The 14,135-nt window shown below is 37.6% G+C and overlaps 1 protein-coding gene across 6 annotated transcripts; it reads left to right on the top strand.

The window, feature by feature from the left end:
- Positions 1-830: 830 nt before the first annotated feature.
- On the top strand, positions 831-12,456 carry IVD (isovaleryl-CoA-dehydrogenase). 6 transcript variants are annotated; one of them, XR_003651267.2, is made up of 16 exons: positions 842-1,118; positions 2,811-2,894; positions 2,977-3,049; positions 3,874-3,998; positions 4,115-4,159; positions 4,672-4,720; positions 4,860-4,969; positions 5,079-5,155; positions 5,741-5,791; positions 5,896-5,960; positions 10,262-10,416; positions 10,507-10,547; positions 10,634-10,688; positions 11,134-11,209; positions 11,414-11,470; positions 11,950-12,456. XR_003651267.2 is itself a non-coding variant. In XM_028271206.2 (15 exons), exons 1-15 carry the CDS (start codon positions 1,008-1,010, stop codon positions 12,094-12,096), a joined length of 1,230 nt encoding a protein of 409 aa, XP_028127007.2. In that variant the 5' UTR covers positions 831-1,007; the 3' UTR covers positions 12,097-12,456. The 6 variants fall into 6 exon arrangements, 4 of the variants coding, with proteins under 4 accessions (XP_028127007.2, XP_028127006.2, XP_028127008.2 ...); XR_014350569.1 differs by having other exon boundaries at positions 2,977-3,034; XM_028271206.2 differs by lacking the exon at positions 11,134-11,209 and having other exon boundaries at positions 831-1,118; positions 2,977-3,034.
- The last annotated feature ends 1,679 nt before the right edge of the window (positions 12,457-14,135 follow it).

The following is a 14,135-nucleotide window of genomic DNA, read 5'->3' on the forward strand; positions in this document are numbered from 1 at the left end:
ACAAATTTTATTGATATTTTATTTATTTATTTATTTATTTTAAAAAAATGAATTTATTTAATTAAAAATAATTAAAATATTAAAGATATGTTTAATATTGCTATTACTTAGTAAACAATTGAAAAGGGTAAAATAGTCTTTTGTTCATTTATCCTATCCAGTCCATCCAACCAAACGTTGGATTCACTGAAAATAGTCCTATCCAGACATCTAATCCCATGAAAAAACAAACACAGGATACATATCCAATCCGACCAAATAGTCGGGGGGATTCACACTCCCAAGACTCAAGTCCGATGGATTCTAATCTCCCATTTTCCAATCCGTTCAATCAAACATACCCTAAGGTCATTCATAACACGACTTTTCCGCTTGAGTTACCTTAACCTTAAATTTTGTTTTGATAATTCAAATTATTTATTTTATAAAGCTTTTCATATATATTATCCATAAAAAGGATTTGGCTGATCCAATGATCATAACATTTCTATTTTATCTTTCAAAAAATAGATAATTTATTTTAAAAAACAAACGGGTTCATTTTTTCAGAAACCAATCTATTTTTTTAGAAACAAACATAATAAAATAAAAAATTCATAATTATTGAATTGACCTAATAATGATATACATTGAGAATTATAAAAAATAAATAGATTAGATAATCAAAACAGAATTTATGACAGACCCGGCCTATTTGCTCAAGTTCAAAAATCTCAACCCAAAATTTCTATATTCTACCAAAAAAAAAAAAAACTACCAAAAAAAAGTAATTGTCAAACCTTCTAAATCATTAATGTGAGAACAAAGTAAGTATTTATTTGTTCATCAATAAATTAAAAATAAATAAATAAATAAATAAAAATTGACCCCTTCAAAAGCTATATAGCACAAAAATATTCAGACAGAAGAAGCTACGGTGATTGCTAGACTGAAAGCGTTTCTCTCGCAACCAACAATCGTCTTCCCCATTAGCTCCAGCCGCAGATTTCTCTCTCTAGAACCCAAATATGATGCATAGGTTATCCTCAGTGAGGTCTTTAACGGCTGCACTGTTCAGAAAGGAGACACAGTGTGCTGCTTTCTCAACTTCTCTACTCTTCGATGATACCCAGATACAGGTTTCTCTCTCCTCTCTCTATCTGTATATATGTGTGTGTGTGTGTGTGTGTTTGTACGCATATGTATGCACAGAGTTTATTCATTCTGGTTTTTTTCAATTCTTGATAGGATTTATTTCTTGTGTTAATTGTTCCATTTTTTGAGTTGGGTTTCATTTTGATTTTATGTACTTTTTTGTATTTGAATTTTTGATTCATTGCTATTGTTAAATTGGGTATTGCTCTGTTCTTGGGTATAGACATGGGAATTGCAGAATTTCTGGGTAATCTTTGGATTATTCTTTGTTTTTGATATGGTGCTTCGTTGGAATTTATATATGAAGGGTAATCTCTGGATCGTTCTTTGTTTCATATATGGTGTTTCGTTGGAATTTAAATAAGAAATGAAAAAAAAAAAAAACCAATCGGACTTATTTTAACTTTTGGGGTTGGCAACCAACTACCAATTGTATCAATATATATTCTTGTGGTGGGTTACGCTCCTAAGTTGTCGGCATCGGTTAACAATGAGTTTGATCATGTAAATGTGAATAAGCTCCTAGGCACACACCTTTTCAAGTCAGTGTGAGTTCTACCCACATCGGTTAACAATGAACTTGGTCATGTGAATGAGCTCTTGGACATCCTCTTCTTGAAGTCACTTTTCAAGTATGAGTTCTACTCAAGGGTTTGTATCATTTGGTATAGGAGTTAGCCTTCACATTGAGTATGAGATTGGATGCAACCTATGCGAGTACGGAATCAAATGGGCTGCAGCTTTGGCGTTCGAGGTGTGAAAGGGGCAATCTATAGGTTGGATTAAAACACAGTTGTACTGTGTATGGGCTCATCAGATGTGGAGTGTGGTGGCATGTTATGATCCTAAAACTGCAGAAAGTGCAACCTATAGGCCAGATTAAAACACTTTTAGACCCTGTTTGGGAAGAACTAAATAAACAATTTTTTTCACCAAAAAAACAAAAGCGAATAAGCCTCTCTGGAATGGCTTTTCTATAAAAAAACAGGTTTTTTTATTTTATTTTATTTTTATTATGCAAATTTGTGAAAAGACAATTTTACCTTCAATACTTTCAAAATTTCAACGTGTCCTTACAAGGGCTCCAATTTTTTTTTGTATAGGATTTATACCAAGTGAAATGGAATATTGAAAATTTTGGTGATTAATTCGTTAGGAATTGAATTTCACACACACATACGCCACTGACAACCCCCTAAAATTCTTATTTTCACTTTGGCTGAGATTGTTTTAATCCGCTGATTGTTTATTTGATTTGTTTGTCAATCTAGCAATATTGTTTATTTAAGTGGCCTTCTGTTGAAAAATATCTGCAAGTCATTTTTATGTATTATCTCTTATTTTAAAATTTGGATAAACTAATACATTATGACTAGTTTTGTTCTTTTTATTCCCCTGTAAAGCAGTTTGTTTAGTGTTTTTATGCTGGTCATTAACACTTGACAGGTTATGTATGCATGCTTCTTACAGAGTTCCGTCTATCACTCTTAGAAGTCCCCAATTCTGTCAGTAATTTTTGCATTTTTGAGCTGACAATGTTTCTTTTATTTAGTTGATTTTAAGTTATTTTCGACATTAAACTTCCATAATTTCTTTTCTGTCTAGTGACTTGAGCATTGTGTATTTGGCAGTCCTCTTACAGTCCTTTTTTTTTTTTGGCGGGGCAATTTTTACAGTTTAAAGAAAGTGTTTCACAGTTTGCCCAAGAAAATATTGCTCCTCATGCATCAAAAATAGATACAACCAATTATTTCCCAGAGGTTGTGAGACTATCTTCCTTGATCTTTTAAAGCACATGACCAGTTTGTCAAGATTTAACTTTGTTTTATGTAATCTTTCCAGGAGGTCAAGTTGTGGAAACTAATGGGGGATTTTAATCTCCATGGAATTACAGCTCCTGGTAGAATTTCTTGTCGTAAGAGCTTATTTTGAGCTTTACTTTTCCTGTTGCTTTTGGTTTCCAAGAAATTTGTAAAAGAACAGAAACCAAAGGTACAATTAAAAAAGGAAAATTTTGAAATTTTGCAATAACCACCCCAATCTCACACACTTACAAGGTTTTCAGTTCTTTTCTTATAATTTTTCAGCAGCAAAAGAGACTCTTGGAGCTTGTGCTATGTCTTAGCAAAGTGATGTGCTTTTTTACACATGCACAAATAGAGTCATTTTCATATGTGGTTTGTGTATTCTCATTATTTTGCAGTTACCAAACCACGAGCCAATTAGTAAGTGTTTGTAATGTGAACAAGTAGTTCTTGAGTATGTCAAAAAATTCTATACATTGTTAAAAATCTCTGACCTACAAAGAAAAAATTATTAGAAACTGACTAACAACATATTTAGCTTAAAGTAAATGGAAAAAAGACTCTACGAAGCATAGTAACTTGACCATGCATTGTTCCTATAGTTCTACCTCCTAATTCTCTGAGAGGTGAGGAAAGTTGATCAAGAACTAGTTCCCTAGATCAGGGTCACAGTCCTAATCATGTAGTGAATGGAGACGAAGTGAGCTTGAGAGATACTTTTGATGAAATTTCATCACGTATTACTGCTCTTTCTCCTTTTACTTCTATTGTTTCTTTTCATGTGATGAAATCTTCTTCTGTTTCTCCTCAATAATCTTCATTCTGTTGATGTTGGAGTATACTTTCATGCAGTTTCTTTAATTAGTTCACTGCATTTTGATTTTGTCTAGCACACCCTCAGTGTATAGAAATTTAACTCATGGCCCTTTTGTAGAGGAGTATGGAGGACTTGGCCTTGGTTATTTATACCACTGCATAGCTATGGAAGAAATTAGTCGTGCTTCAGGATCAGTTGGCCTTTCCTATGGTGCCCACTCTAACCTATGTATCAATCAGTTGGTAAATGATCTAACACAACTTGCACTGAAGCAGCATATCTCTCCTGGCTGTCCTAACCTTCTGGTGATATATTGCTGTTGTCTACCAAGTTTTAATTGTCTACCATTGTTTTGTAGGTGAGGAATGGAAACCCTGCTCAGAAGCAGAAATACTTGCCAAAGGTTTTACTTCACTTTCTATTTCCCCCTGCCTTTTCCAGTTTAAATTTTAGGGTTAATTACTCCACAACCTCCTCAACTATTGGAGAATATCAACTTACACCCCTCATCTATGAACTCATACAATTTGACCCCTTCAACTATTAGAAAGGGGCCCTTAAAAAAAAGAAAAAAACTATTAAAAAGGGGTGAAAATGCTGCAATTGAATGTGGAACACTTTTATTCAATATACCCATTTCGAAAGATATGACTGAATGAACTCAATCATATGCAATTGAATGACTGCTTATGTATATATTAATTTTGCGTTACCATTTAGGCAATGCAAAATATGATATAATAAATTAACTTGGCTCGATAACATGGGTGCACAGATTTTAGCCAAGACCTCACTTAAACATTTTCCGATTTTTACCTTCTATCTTTCTTTTTTCATTGCTTCCATCTGCACACACATGTGCTTCATATAATTAATTCATTTACCGACTAATTATGTCCCTGATTTGGTGTGAAGCTAATCAGTGGGGAGCATGTAGGAGCTCTTGCAATGAGTGAACCCAATGGTAATTCTCATGAATTAGTTTTCAGCTTACATTTATCTTCATGAAGATCGTTATGAATTCTTTTGAAAAATAAATAAATAAAGGTTGTCAAACATTATGTTTTTTTTTTTTGTAACCTGAATAATTCTTGTGTTTTCAGCTGGTTCTGATGTTGTTAGCATGAAATGCAAAGCTGACCGTGTCGACGGAGGTTATATTTTAAATGGGAACAAGATGTGGTGCACCAATGGTCCAGTCGCTCAGACACTGGTATTTTTGCCGGACTCTTTTTATTTTTATTTTGAACATTATGCATGGCTATGAGTATATTTTCCTTGTCAATTTATATGGTCAGAATTGATGTTTTCAATTGTATCAGGTTGTTTATGCAAAAACGGACAGTGCTGCTGGCTCTAAAGGAATCACTGCATTTATCATCGAGAAAGGAATGCCTGGGTACTGGAACTTAAGTTGACAGTAGTGAAGTTATAGGGCAAGAAGTCACTGCTTGCTTGTCCACAGCAAAATAAAGTCAATATTGATGAAATGGGCAAAGTTACAGATATCTCTCTCTAAAAAATGGTTAAAAAAATCATCAAATTTGCATTTTTAGTAATAAGAAAAACAGTAATAGGGATCAATTATAATATTGTTCCTGGTCATGGCTAGTGCAGTGAGGCTGTTAGGTCGTGTTAGCCAGATAGATGTATTCATGTCCTTAAGCAAAGCAGCAGGCCTTGTGTAGGCACACAAACTGTCGGCTTGTTAAATTTTTTCTTAAATTCAACTTATATGCACATCTGTGGATGAATGTAATCCACAGTACGGCAGCATTCAGCATTCATATGCCTTCTTATTCAGATGATACAAATTTGACAAAATGATTCAATTTTGTTTTTATTTTTTTAAATGTCATTTGAACAGTCTCTTTAAAACAATTTAAAGCAATGATGAAATTTAAACAGAACAACAAAAAAAATGAAGACAACACTCTAAAATCACCTCCTTTTTTTCTTTTTCTTTTTGTTCGTGACAATGCAGATTTAGTACTGCCCAGAAGTTAGACAAACTTGGGATGCGAGGAAGTGATACGTATGGCTGCGTTGCTTTATAATTATTAATCTATTTTTAGCTCATCGCCTTTCTTTCTAAATTGGAGAGGGTTTTTGACAATTGGATTGTCAACAAAATTGCAGGTGTGAGCTTGTCTTTGAAAATTGCTTTGTTCCCAAAGAAAATGTTCTGGGGCAGGAAGGAAAAGGTATCAGATGATGTTATTTGATTTTTTATCTTTATGTTCTTTCCTTTTTTTCATGAGGAAATCATTTGAATTAGAGATGTTTTGAAATTCTTACATAACATCATCAGTGGAGGTTGTAAGTTTTCTGAGTCAAACTGTATATCTCATTGAATTGAACAAAGAATACATCACTCACTTATATAGAATGCTAAATCCTAATCCTAAACAAAATACATCACTGATAGAGAATGCTATTAGATATCATTGATAGAGAATGCTATTAGATATAGAACACTAACACTAATTTCTAATCCTAAAAGAAAAAGGAGAATGGAGAACAGAACACTATTCTCACACCCCCGCTCAAACTCAAGGTGTTTTAGCAGAAAACACTGAGAGTTTGTCAAGAAAAAACCGAAACCGAGTAGTGGTGTGAGTCTTGGTAAAGAAATCAGCAAGTTGCAGAGTTGAAGAAACAAAAGGAAGCGAGACAACGCCAAACTGTAGATGCTGACGGATGAAGTGACAATAAATCTCAATATGCTTTGTCCGTTCATGAAATACAGTGTTATGAATAATTTGAATAGCACTTCGGTTGTCGCAATAGAGAGAGGTCCGGGAAGACTGAAGGACACCCAAGTCAGATAAGAGACCACGAAGCCAGACAATTTTAGTAGTAGCATGAGTCTTAGCACGATACTCAGCTTCGGCAGTAGAACGGGCAACAACAGTTTGTTTCTTGCTTTTCCAAAAAATCAAGGAATCGCCAAGAAACATACAGAAACCAGAAGTAGATTTACGATCATTAACATCACCAGCCTAATCAGCATCAGCATAGGCCACCAAATCTAACAAAGAAGTAGAAGAGAATACCAAGCCTTGTAAAATAGTACTGCGAAGATAGCGAAGAATTCGAAGCAAAGCAGCCCAATGTGTAAAGCGAGGAGTAGAAACAAACTGACTAACCACATGGACAGCATAGGTAAGATCAGAGCGAGTAACTATCAGATAGACTAAACAACACACTAGTTCGCGATATAACGTAGGATCGTCCAGAGGAACACCATTAGTAGTGTTAAGTTTCACATTAAGCTCAATGGGGGTATCAGAAAGTTTAGTGTCAGTAAGTCTGGCATGATGGATAACCTCGTTGGCATACTTAGCTTGGGATAAAAAGTAACTCTTGGGAGAAGAAGCCACCTCAGTACCAAGAAAATACCGCAATGGTCCCAGATCCTTCATTTTGAAGGTGCGGAAGAGATGCTGCTTGACCTCAGCGATAGCAGCAGCAGCAGAGTCAGAGCCAGTGATGATCATACCATCCACATATAGTAAGAGAGCAACAAAACTAATCGTGGTATGTCTCAAAAATAAAGCAGAGTCGGAAGCAAAAGGATGAAATCCAAGCTTGGTAACAGCAGTCTGAAAACGATCATACCAAGCACGAAGAGACTGCTTCAGACTATATAGAGCACGCCAAAGACGACACACTTGGCCAGAGGAATGGTGAAGATCAGGGGGAGGACGCATGTAAACCTTCTCAGTGAGATGGCCATTAAGAAAAGTATTCTTAACATCCATCTGATAAAGAGGCCAAGAACGTATAGCAGCGACAAAGATTAAAGTACGGACAGTAGTCATCTTGGCAACAGGAGCAAACGTCTCCTCATAATCAATACCATATTTGTGGGAGAAACCTTTGGCAACCAGACAAGTTTTGTAGCGCTCAAGAGAACCATCAGAATAAGTCTTGACTTTGTAGACCCATTTGCAACCAACCAGATTCTTACTAGCAGGCAAAGGAACCAACTCTCATGTACTAATTTTCTTAAGAGCAAACAACTCATCCTCCATAGCTTGAACCCAATGAGGATCCTGACAGGCTTCCTTGTAAGACTGAGGTTCTACAAAAGAGTGAATAGCAGACAAAAAGGTACGATAGGAAGTAGAAAAATAAGTATTAGACCAACCCAACCTATTTGGAGGACGACGCGCTCGAGGAGGGTATCAGTGTGCAGAAGGATCAGAGTCGTCAGAAGCAGGAGGATCAGAAGTAGGGGCACAGACAACTGGTGGAGGAGGAGCCTTGCGACGAGAATAAACTAACAACGAAGAAGGAGAAGAGACCGAAGGAGGAGAAGCAACCAGAGGTGAAGCAGGAGGAGAAGATGGAATAAGCTCAGGAGTAACTGTGGAGATGTACTCATCAGACGGGACCTCAGAAGGAAATGGATCAATATGAACTAAAGCCTCTTTGGAAACAGAGGCGGTGAGAGGAGGAAGCTGAAAGTAAGATAGACGTTCGAGAAAGGCAACATGGCTGGAGACATAAAGGCGACGGGAACACAGGGTCATAACAACGATAACCTTTATGAGTGAGACTATAACCCAAAAAGACACATAGGACAGACCGGACACTAAGTTTGGTCCTATCTTTACGGGGTAAAAGGACAAAACAAGCAGACCCAAACACATGAAGGAGGGAGTAATTAGGAAGTTGAGAAAACAGAACCTCATAAGGAGACCGACTAGAAAGAAGAGAGATAGGCATACGGTTGAGAAGAAAAGCAGCAGTAGGTCAGAAAGTACCCGAAGCAGGTTCGCGGAACTGTGTCTGAGAAGAAGGAGCAAGCTAACGTCCCTTTTTGGGGCAATTGTTCTTCCAATGACCCCTCTGATGGCAGAAAGCACACTCATCTGGCCCTAATGGTCCTTTCTTAGGTTTCGCAGTGGCCTGAAGCTGATGAGAAGGAGGGGTCGATAACAAGGGCGGCTTGGCAGGAGCCAAGAAGACAGAAGGAGGCAAAGTTTGACTGGCCATCTTAAGACGGGTTTCCTCGGAGAGGAGTTCATGAACAATAGCATCCACAGAGGGAAGAGGAGATCGGTGAAGGATGCCATCTCAAATAGCCTCATACTGAGGGGAGAGAGTTGTTAAGAACTGTACTAAACGACCTTGCTCCCGAAACTCAATATAAGTATCTAGTATCTTGAGACTAGGTGGTTCCATAAGAGTCAACTGATCCCAGAGGCCTGTCATCTCAATATAAAAGTCCTGAATAGTCTGATCCCGCTGACGAGCATTTTGAATAGTTGTTTCCAACTCATACCGCTTGGCAAAGTTGGACTGCTGATAAACACCTAGTAAATAATTACATACCTTCTTGGCAGTATTATACCTGGGAAAACATCATTCCAATACGGTCAACCACAGAGTTATGAAACCAGGTCAGAACTTAGGCATTATCACAATCCCAAGTATCACAGGAAGTCAGATATCCTTCCTCATTCGGGTCTGATGGACGAGGAACAAAACCAGAAATTTTTTTCGACGAAGAAGAAAAATTTTCTTAACACTAGACCAATAAGGATAGTTGTCACCAGTAAGTTTGCATTTAATAGCCTGAATTTTATCTTTTGACATTGTGATGAACCAGAAGGAAAAGATAAGGCAATGTGTGATAACAAGCAAAAATAAAAATATGAGGGGTCAAAGTATAATAATCAGGAACTTGTTTGGTCCAAAGAAGAATAAAGGAGAACTGGTAATTTCAAGACCAGGTCACGAAAGACAAGCATAGGTCAACTTTGAACCACACACGCAAAGACAGAGAGAGAGAGAGGGAAAGAGAGAAAGACAAGAGTCGAAGTCGACTCCGGAGCAGCTGGTATAGATAGCACTTCGATCGCACGAAGCGAAGCAGGAGAGAACCAATGACGACGACGACGACTCGAGTCCAGTGACAGATCACGAACCAGAGGCTAGGGTTTTGACGAATGGGTCACAAGGCAGAGTACTAGAGAGACGAACCAGGTGACCAGACGAAGGACAACTCGAGACCTTCGCTCGAACCAGACGAACACAGAGGAAACAGAGGAAGTCACGACCTGCGACTCAGAGAGAAAATACCAGAGGGCCGATTTCCGAGAGACAATTTGTGATTAACTCACAGAGAGCTTCTAGGGTTTCGGTTCAAAACCTTGCTCTGATACCATGTAAGTTTTTTGAGTCAAACTGTATATCTCATTGAAGTGAACAAAGAATACATCACTCACTTATATAGAATGCTAAATCCTAATCCTAAACAAAATACATCACTGATAGAGAATGCTATTAGATATAGAATACTAACACTAATTCCTAATCTTAAAAGGAAAAGGAGAACGGAGAACAAAACACTATTCTCACGTGTCATTGCATTTCCTAGAAACCTTTAGGTTTCATATATATGTTCTAGCTTAAATTGCCTGTTTTTGTGATTTTTCATTTATTAAACCAGTTCTAGTAAGCTCAGAATACATTGGTTGTCTTTTTGTTTCAGGAGTTTATGTTATGATGTCGGGTTTAGATCTGGAGAGGCTTGTTTTATCGGGTGGACCCCTTGGACTAATGCAAGCATGTCTTGATGTGGTTCTTCCCTATATTCGGCAGCGAGAACAGTTTGGACACCCAATTGGTGAATTCCAATTTATTCAGGTTCATAAACATGCAACCTAATTTCCTAATGTTCTCAACCACATGTTTGAAAAAAACTTGTCCCTCATGCTGTTGACCTGACATATACAGGGGAAAATTGCTGACATGTATACTTCGCTGCAGTCTTCCCGGTGAAAGATCTTGATTCGGGAATGTTTTACTTTTCTTTAATATTATTTTCATGTCATTGATGTTAATAATTCTTGTGTTTGTCCAGATCTTATGTGTATGCCGTTGCAAGGGACTGTGACAATGGGAAAGCTGACCCTAAGGTGTTGCATAATATCATATTCTGCTTGCTGTTGTTTTTTTTTAATTTTTTTTTATCTATTTTATTTTTGCAATGGTAACAGTTATTATAAGTGTCAGTCACATTTTCACTTGTTATTGAAATTAGAGCTGTATGAGTTGACAATTTTGTTCTAATCAGGAAGTAAAAAAGAACAAAAACAAAAACTAGTCTATTAAAGCAATGATGAGATAGTGATCATACTAGAGATCCTAGGCCCTTAATTTTTTTACCAAATATTTCCGGCAGTATGTATTTTTGTAACCGTGTAGCAGTCCATTGATTTTAATCATTAATAACTCATAATGCTAAAATGGAAAATTTAGGGTAACCAACATGCTGTGTAATGGCACAAAGCTTAGTGCTAGGGGATTCATGACCTATGCTTACATTACCGATTATTATCTGTCATTTGTGTGGATTTTCAGAAGCCATTGTGATGAATTGCTAGTGCGTGGGTTTATGATCATCTTACTGGATTAAAATTAACCTTAGGGAGTGAAGGTAGGGTCTATGACACTGGTCATCTTATCCAAAGTACCTCCCCCCCCACCCCCCCCCCCTTTTTTTTTTTTTTTTTTTTTTTATATATAAAACACTTCTTGTTATTACTATTTGGCTACTTTTGAGAATACAATGCACAATCTGCCTGACTGATTACTGTTCTGCTAATTTTGTAATAACTTGTGAATGAATGCTAACTTTCAGGATTGTGCTGGAGTTCTACTTTGTGCAGCTGAAAGAGCCACCCAAGTTGCTCTTCAGGTGAAGCCCTGCTTCTATTTATCTTTCTACTTAACTGTCCCTTTGCATATCCTGATACTTACCTTTGTCTAGTCAAGGCTCTTATTTAGTTATTTATTTATGCCAAAACATTAAAAGAGCAATAATTATTGCGATTTTGAACAAAAATTTGAACAACAGTTAAGTTAGCCATCCGAACAATATTTGTTTTATTGCCAGATTTGGTTTTTCTATGTGTTGTGTGTTTAGCTCTTCTTTGTCCTTTTTGCTAGTATTAGCTATTTCTTTGTTTGGCATTTTTTTCTTTATTTGGAATGTCGTTTGAAACTGTGTTAGTTTTTCTTTTATCTACGAACGAAGCTCTTATCTTGTGGATTTGGGACTGTTATTGTAAGAACCAGTGTGGAGTTTCTATGAGTCAAAACTGCTGCGAAACAAAATGAAAATGTAAATTTGTGAAATTTATGTGTGTCAAAATGGCCTTGAATCCAATGTTGCAGGCTATCCAATGTCTGGGTGGTAATGGATACGTCAATGAATACCCAACTGGTCGCCTTTTACGGGATTCCAAGTTATATGAGATTGGGGCTGGGACTAGTGAAATCAGAAGACTCATTATTGGTCGTGCGCTTTTTAAGGAACAGTGAGCGAGACATTGTGGGTCTGTAGACCGAAGTATCCGTGCTTGCTGCTGCACTATCTTGCTGGCCTACTGTGACGGACTGTTTTGACATCGGTGCAGCAGCTTCTTCTTGCTCCCACGGGGACTCATTTTCGCTCTATTCAGCCATACAACTTGTTTTTTCATTTCTGAATTATAGTCCTCTGCAAACATCACCTTCTCTCTTTCTCTGAAACTCGTTTCACAATAAGGTTATTTCTTTAGATACATTCACCACTGTTTGGTAATCAAAAAATGACATTTTTTTTTTGATTACTTGGTATTCGAACCAACTATCAAATTATTTTATTTTATAATTATTATTATTTTTTAAATTTCTATGCAAGTACCCTCTTCTAAATTTTGTGGTTTCCAATAGTTTGGGTTAACTTCTCCAACCTTACTTGAAATTGAAAGTCCGAAATATAATCAAAAGGGTTGGTCCCAGAGAATAATTTTGTATGTGATGTTCTGGAGAATAAGAATTACACCTAAAAAATTTAAGTTTTTTTTTTTCCCCAAAAATAAGTAATCACATGCGATGAATCCAATAGTTCCCCAAAATCAGGTTTATCGGTGGTTCTTCAAATATCGTCCCAAATTCTTTAAAAAAAAACCCAAGAAGAAATTCTGTACAGACACATTAGACTAACCAGGGAGGATAGAATTTCATCCCTGCACCCAAACACAAACTGGTTGATCTCATTGCTCTGTGACCTGCAAAAGTTTGGCTAGAAGCAAAATATACATTTAAAGCCATGTTTGGTTCATTGATTAGGATAAGTTATCCTAGGCAGAGAACTCTAGTAATCTCATAACGAAAATTTTATGATAGGATAAATTGTCCAACCTTTCCCAGGACAATATTATTCTCCACAAGCAGAATAAAAGGGACCCAAGATTAGTTATCATGGGTCACAAAAAAATAACCCAACATGGCATAACTTTTATCGCGAAATAAAATAGTTCTATCCCGTCCCTAATTTCAGACATGGCCTAAGACAATGGAATGTTCCCAGAGAAGCTACAAGGTTGGTCTTGCTCTACATGAGCAATGCTCAATCGAGAGTAAATGCAAACATAGCCAAAAGCAAAACTAGACAGTTAGGCCAAGTTTGGCATGTTCAGGAAAAGTCAAAAAGCCAAAAAGTTACTCAAAAAGTCAAAAAGTTAATACTATTTACCAAAAGTCAACAATTACGGCTACACAACTCCCAATTCTAATTTTCTCCTACAAATTAATTTTTACAATTTTTTATTACATATTTTTCCATAAAAAGTCAAAAATGTAACGTTTACGTTTTCAGTTTATATTTACAAAAATTTTATAAACTAGTTTTTGTTTATTTTTTGTTTATTTTTAGAAAAACATAAACTACAAACGTGTTTGGTAATTGACAAAATGTTTAAAAAAAAATTAAATATAAAAAAGAGTGAGAAATGGCGAGTGGTGACAAGTGGCGGCGGAAGACAGTGGTGGAAAGTGGTGACGGTGGGTGGTAGGTGATGGTGGCGAGTGGTGGTGGTAGTGGTGGTGGGTGGGCGGGCGGGTGGTAATGAGTTGGTGGTGGTGGTGGTGGTGGTGGCGGGTAATGGGTGGTGGTGGCAGGTGGGTGGTGGTGGCGGGTAGGTGGTGGTAAGTGGATGGGTGACGGTAGTGGCGGAAGACGGTGTTGAAAAGTGGTGATAGTGGGTGGTGAGTAGCTGGTAGTGGTGGATGGTAGTGGTGGTGGGTGGGTAGGTGATGGTGGTGGGTGGTAGCGAGTGGGTGGTAGCGAGTGGGTGGTGGTGACATGTGGGTAGCAGATGGCGGGTGGTGCTAGGTGGTGGCGGGTGGTGATAGTGGGTGGGTGGGCGACGGTGGCGGGTGGTAACGAGTGGGTGGTGATGGTGATGGTGGCGGGTGGTGGCAGGTGGGTGGCAGGTGGTGGTGGGTGGTGATGGTGGGTGGGTGGATGACAGTGGCGGGTGGTGGTGGTGGCGGTGGTGGTGGCGGCGGGTGGTGGGTGGTGGTGGCAAGTGGAT

This window comes from Camellia sinensis, chromosome 14, assembly GCF_055761805.1.
Source record: "Camellia sinensis isolate YWXY chromosome 14, ASM5576180v1, whole genome shotgun sequence".
NCBI lineage: Eukaryota > Viridiplantae > Streptophyta > Magnoliopsida > Ericales > Theaceae > Camellia > Camellia sinensis.

Excerpts from the sequence above, each read along its gene's own strand:
- IVD (XM_028271205.2), top strand. The coding sequence starts at position 1,008 with ATGATGCATAGGTTATCCTCAGTGAGGTCTTTAACGGCTGCACTGTTC. Across the intron at positions 3,050-3,873 it reads TCCTGGTAGAATTTCTTGTC|AGGAGTATGGAGGACTTGGC; the intron begins GTAAGAGCTTAT and ends GCCCTTTTGTAG. Across the intron at positions 4,721-4,859 it reads TGCAATGAGTGAACCCAATG|CTGGTTCTGATGTTGTTAGC; the intron begins GTAATTCTCATG and ends TTGTGTTTTCAG.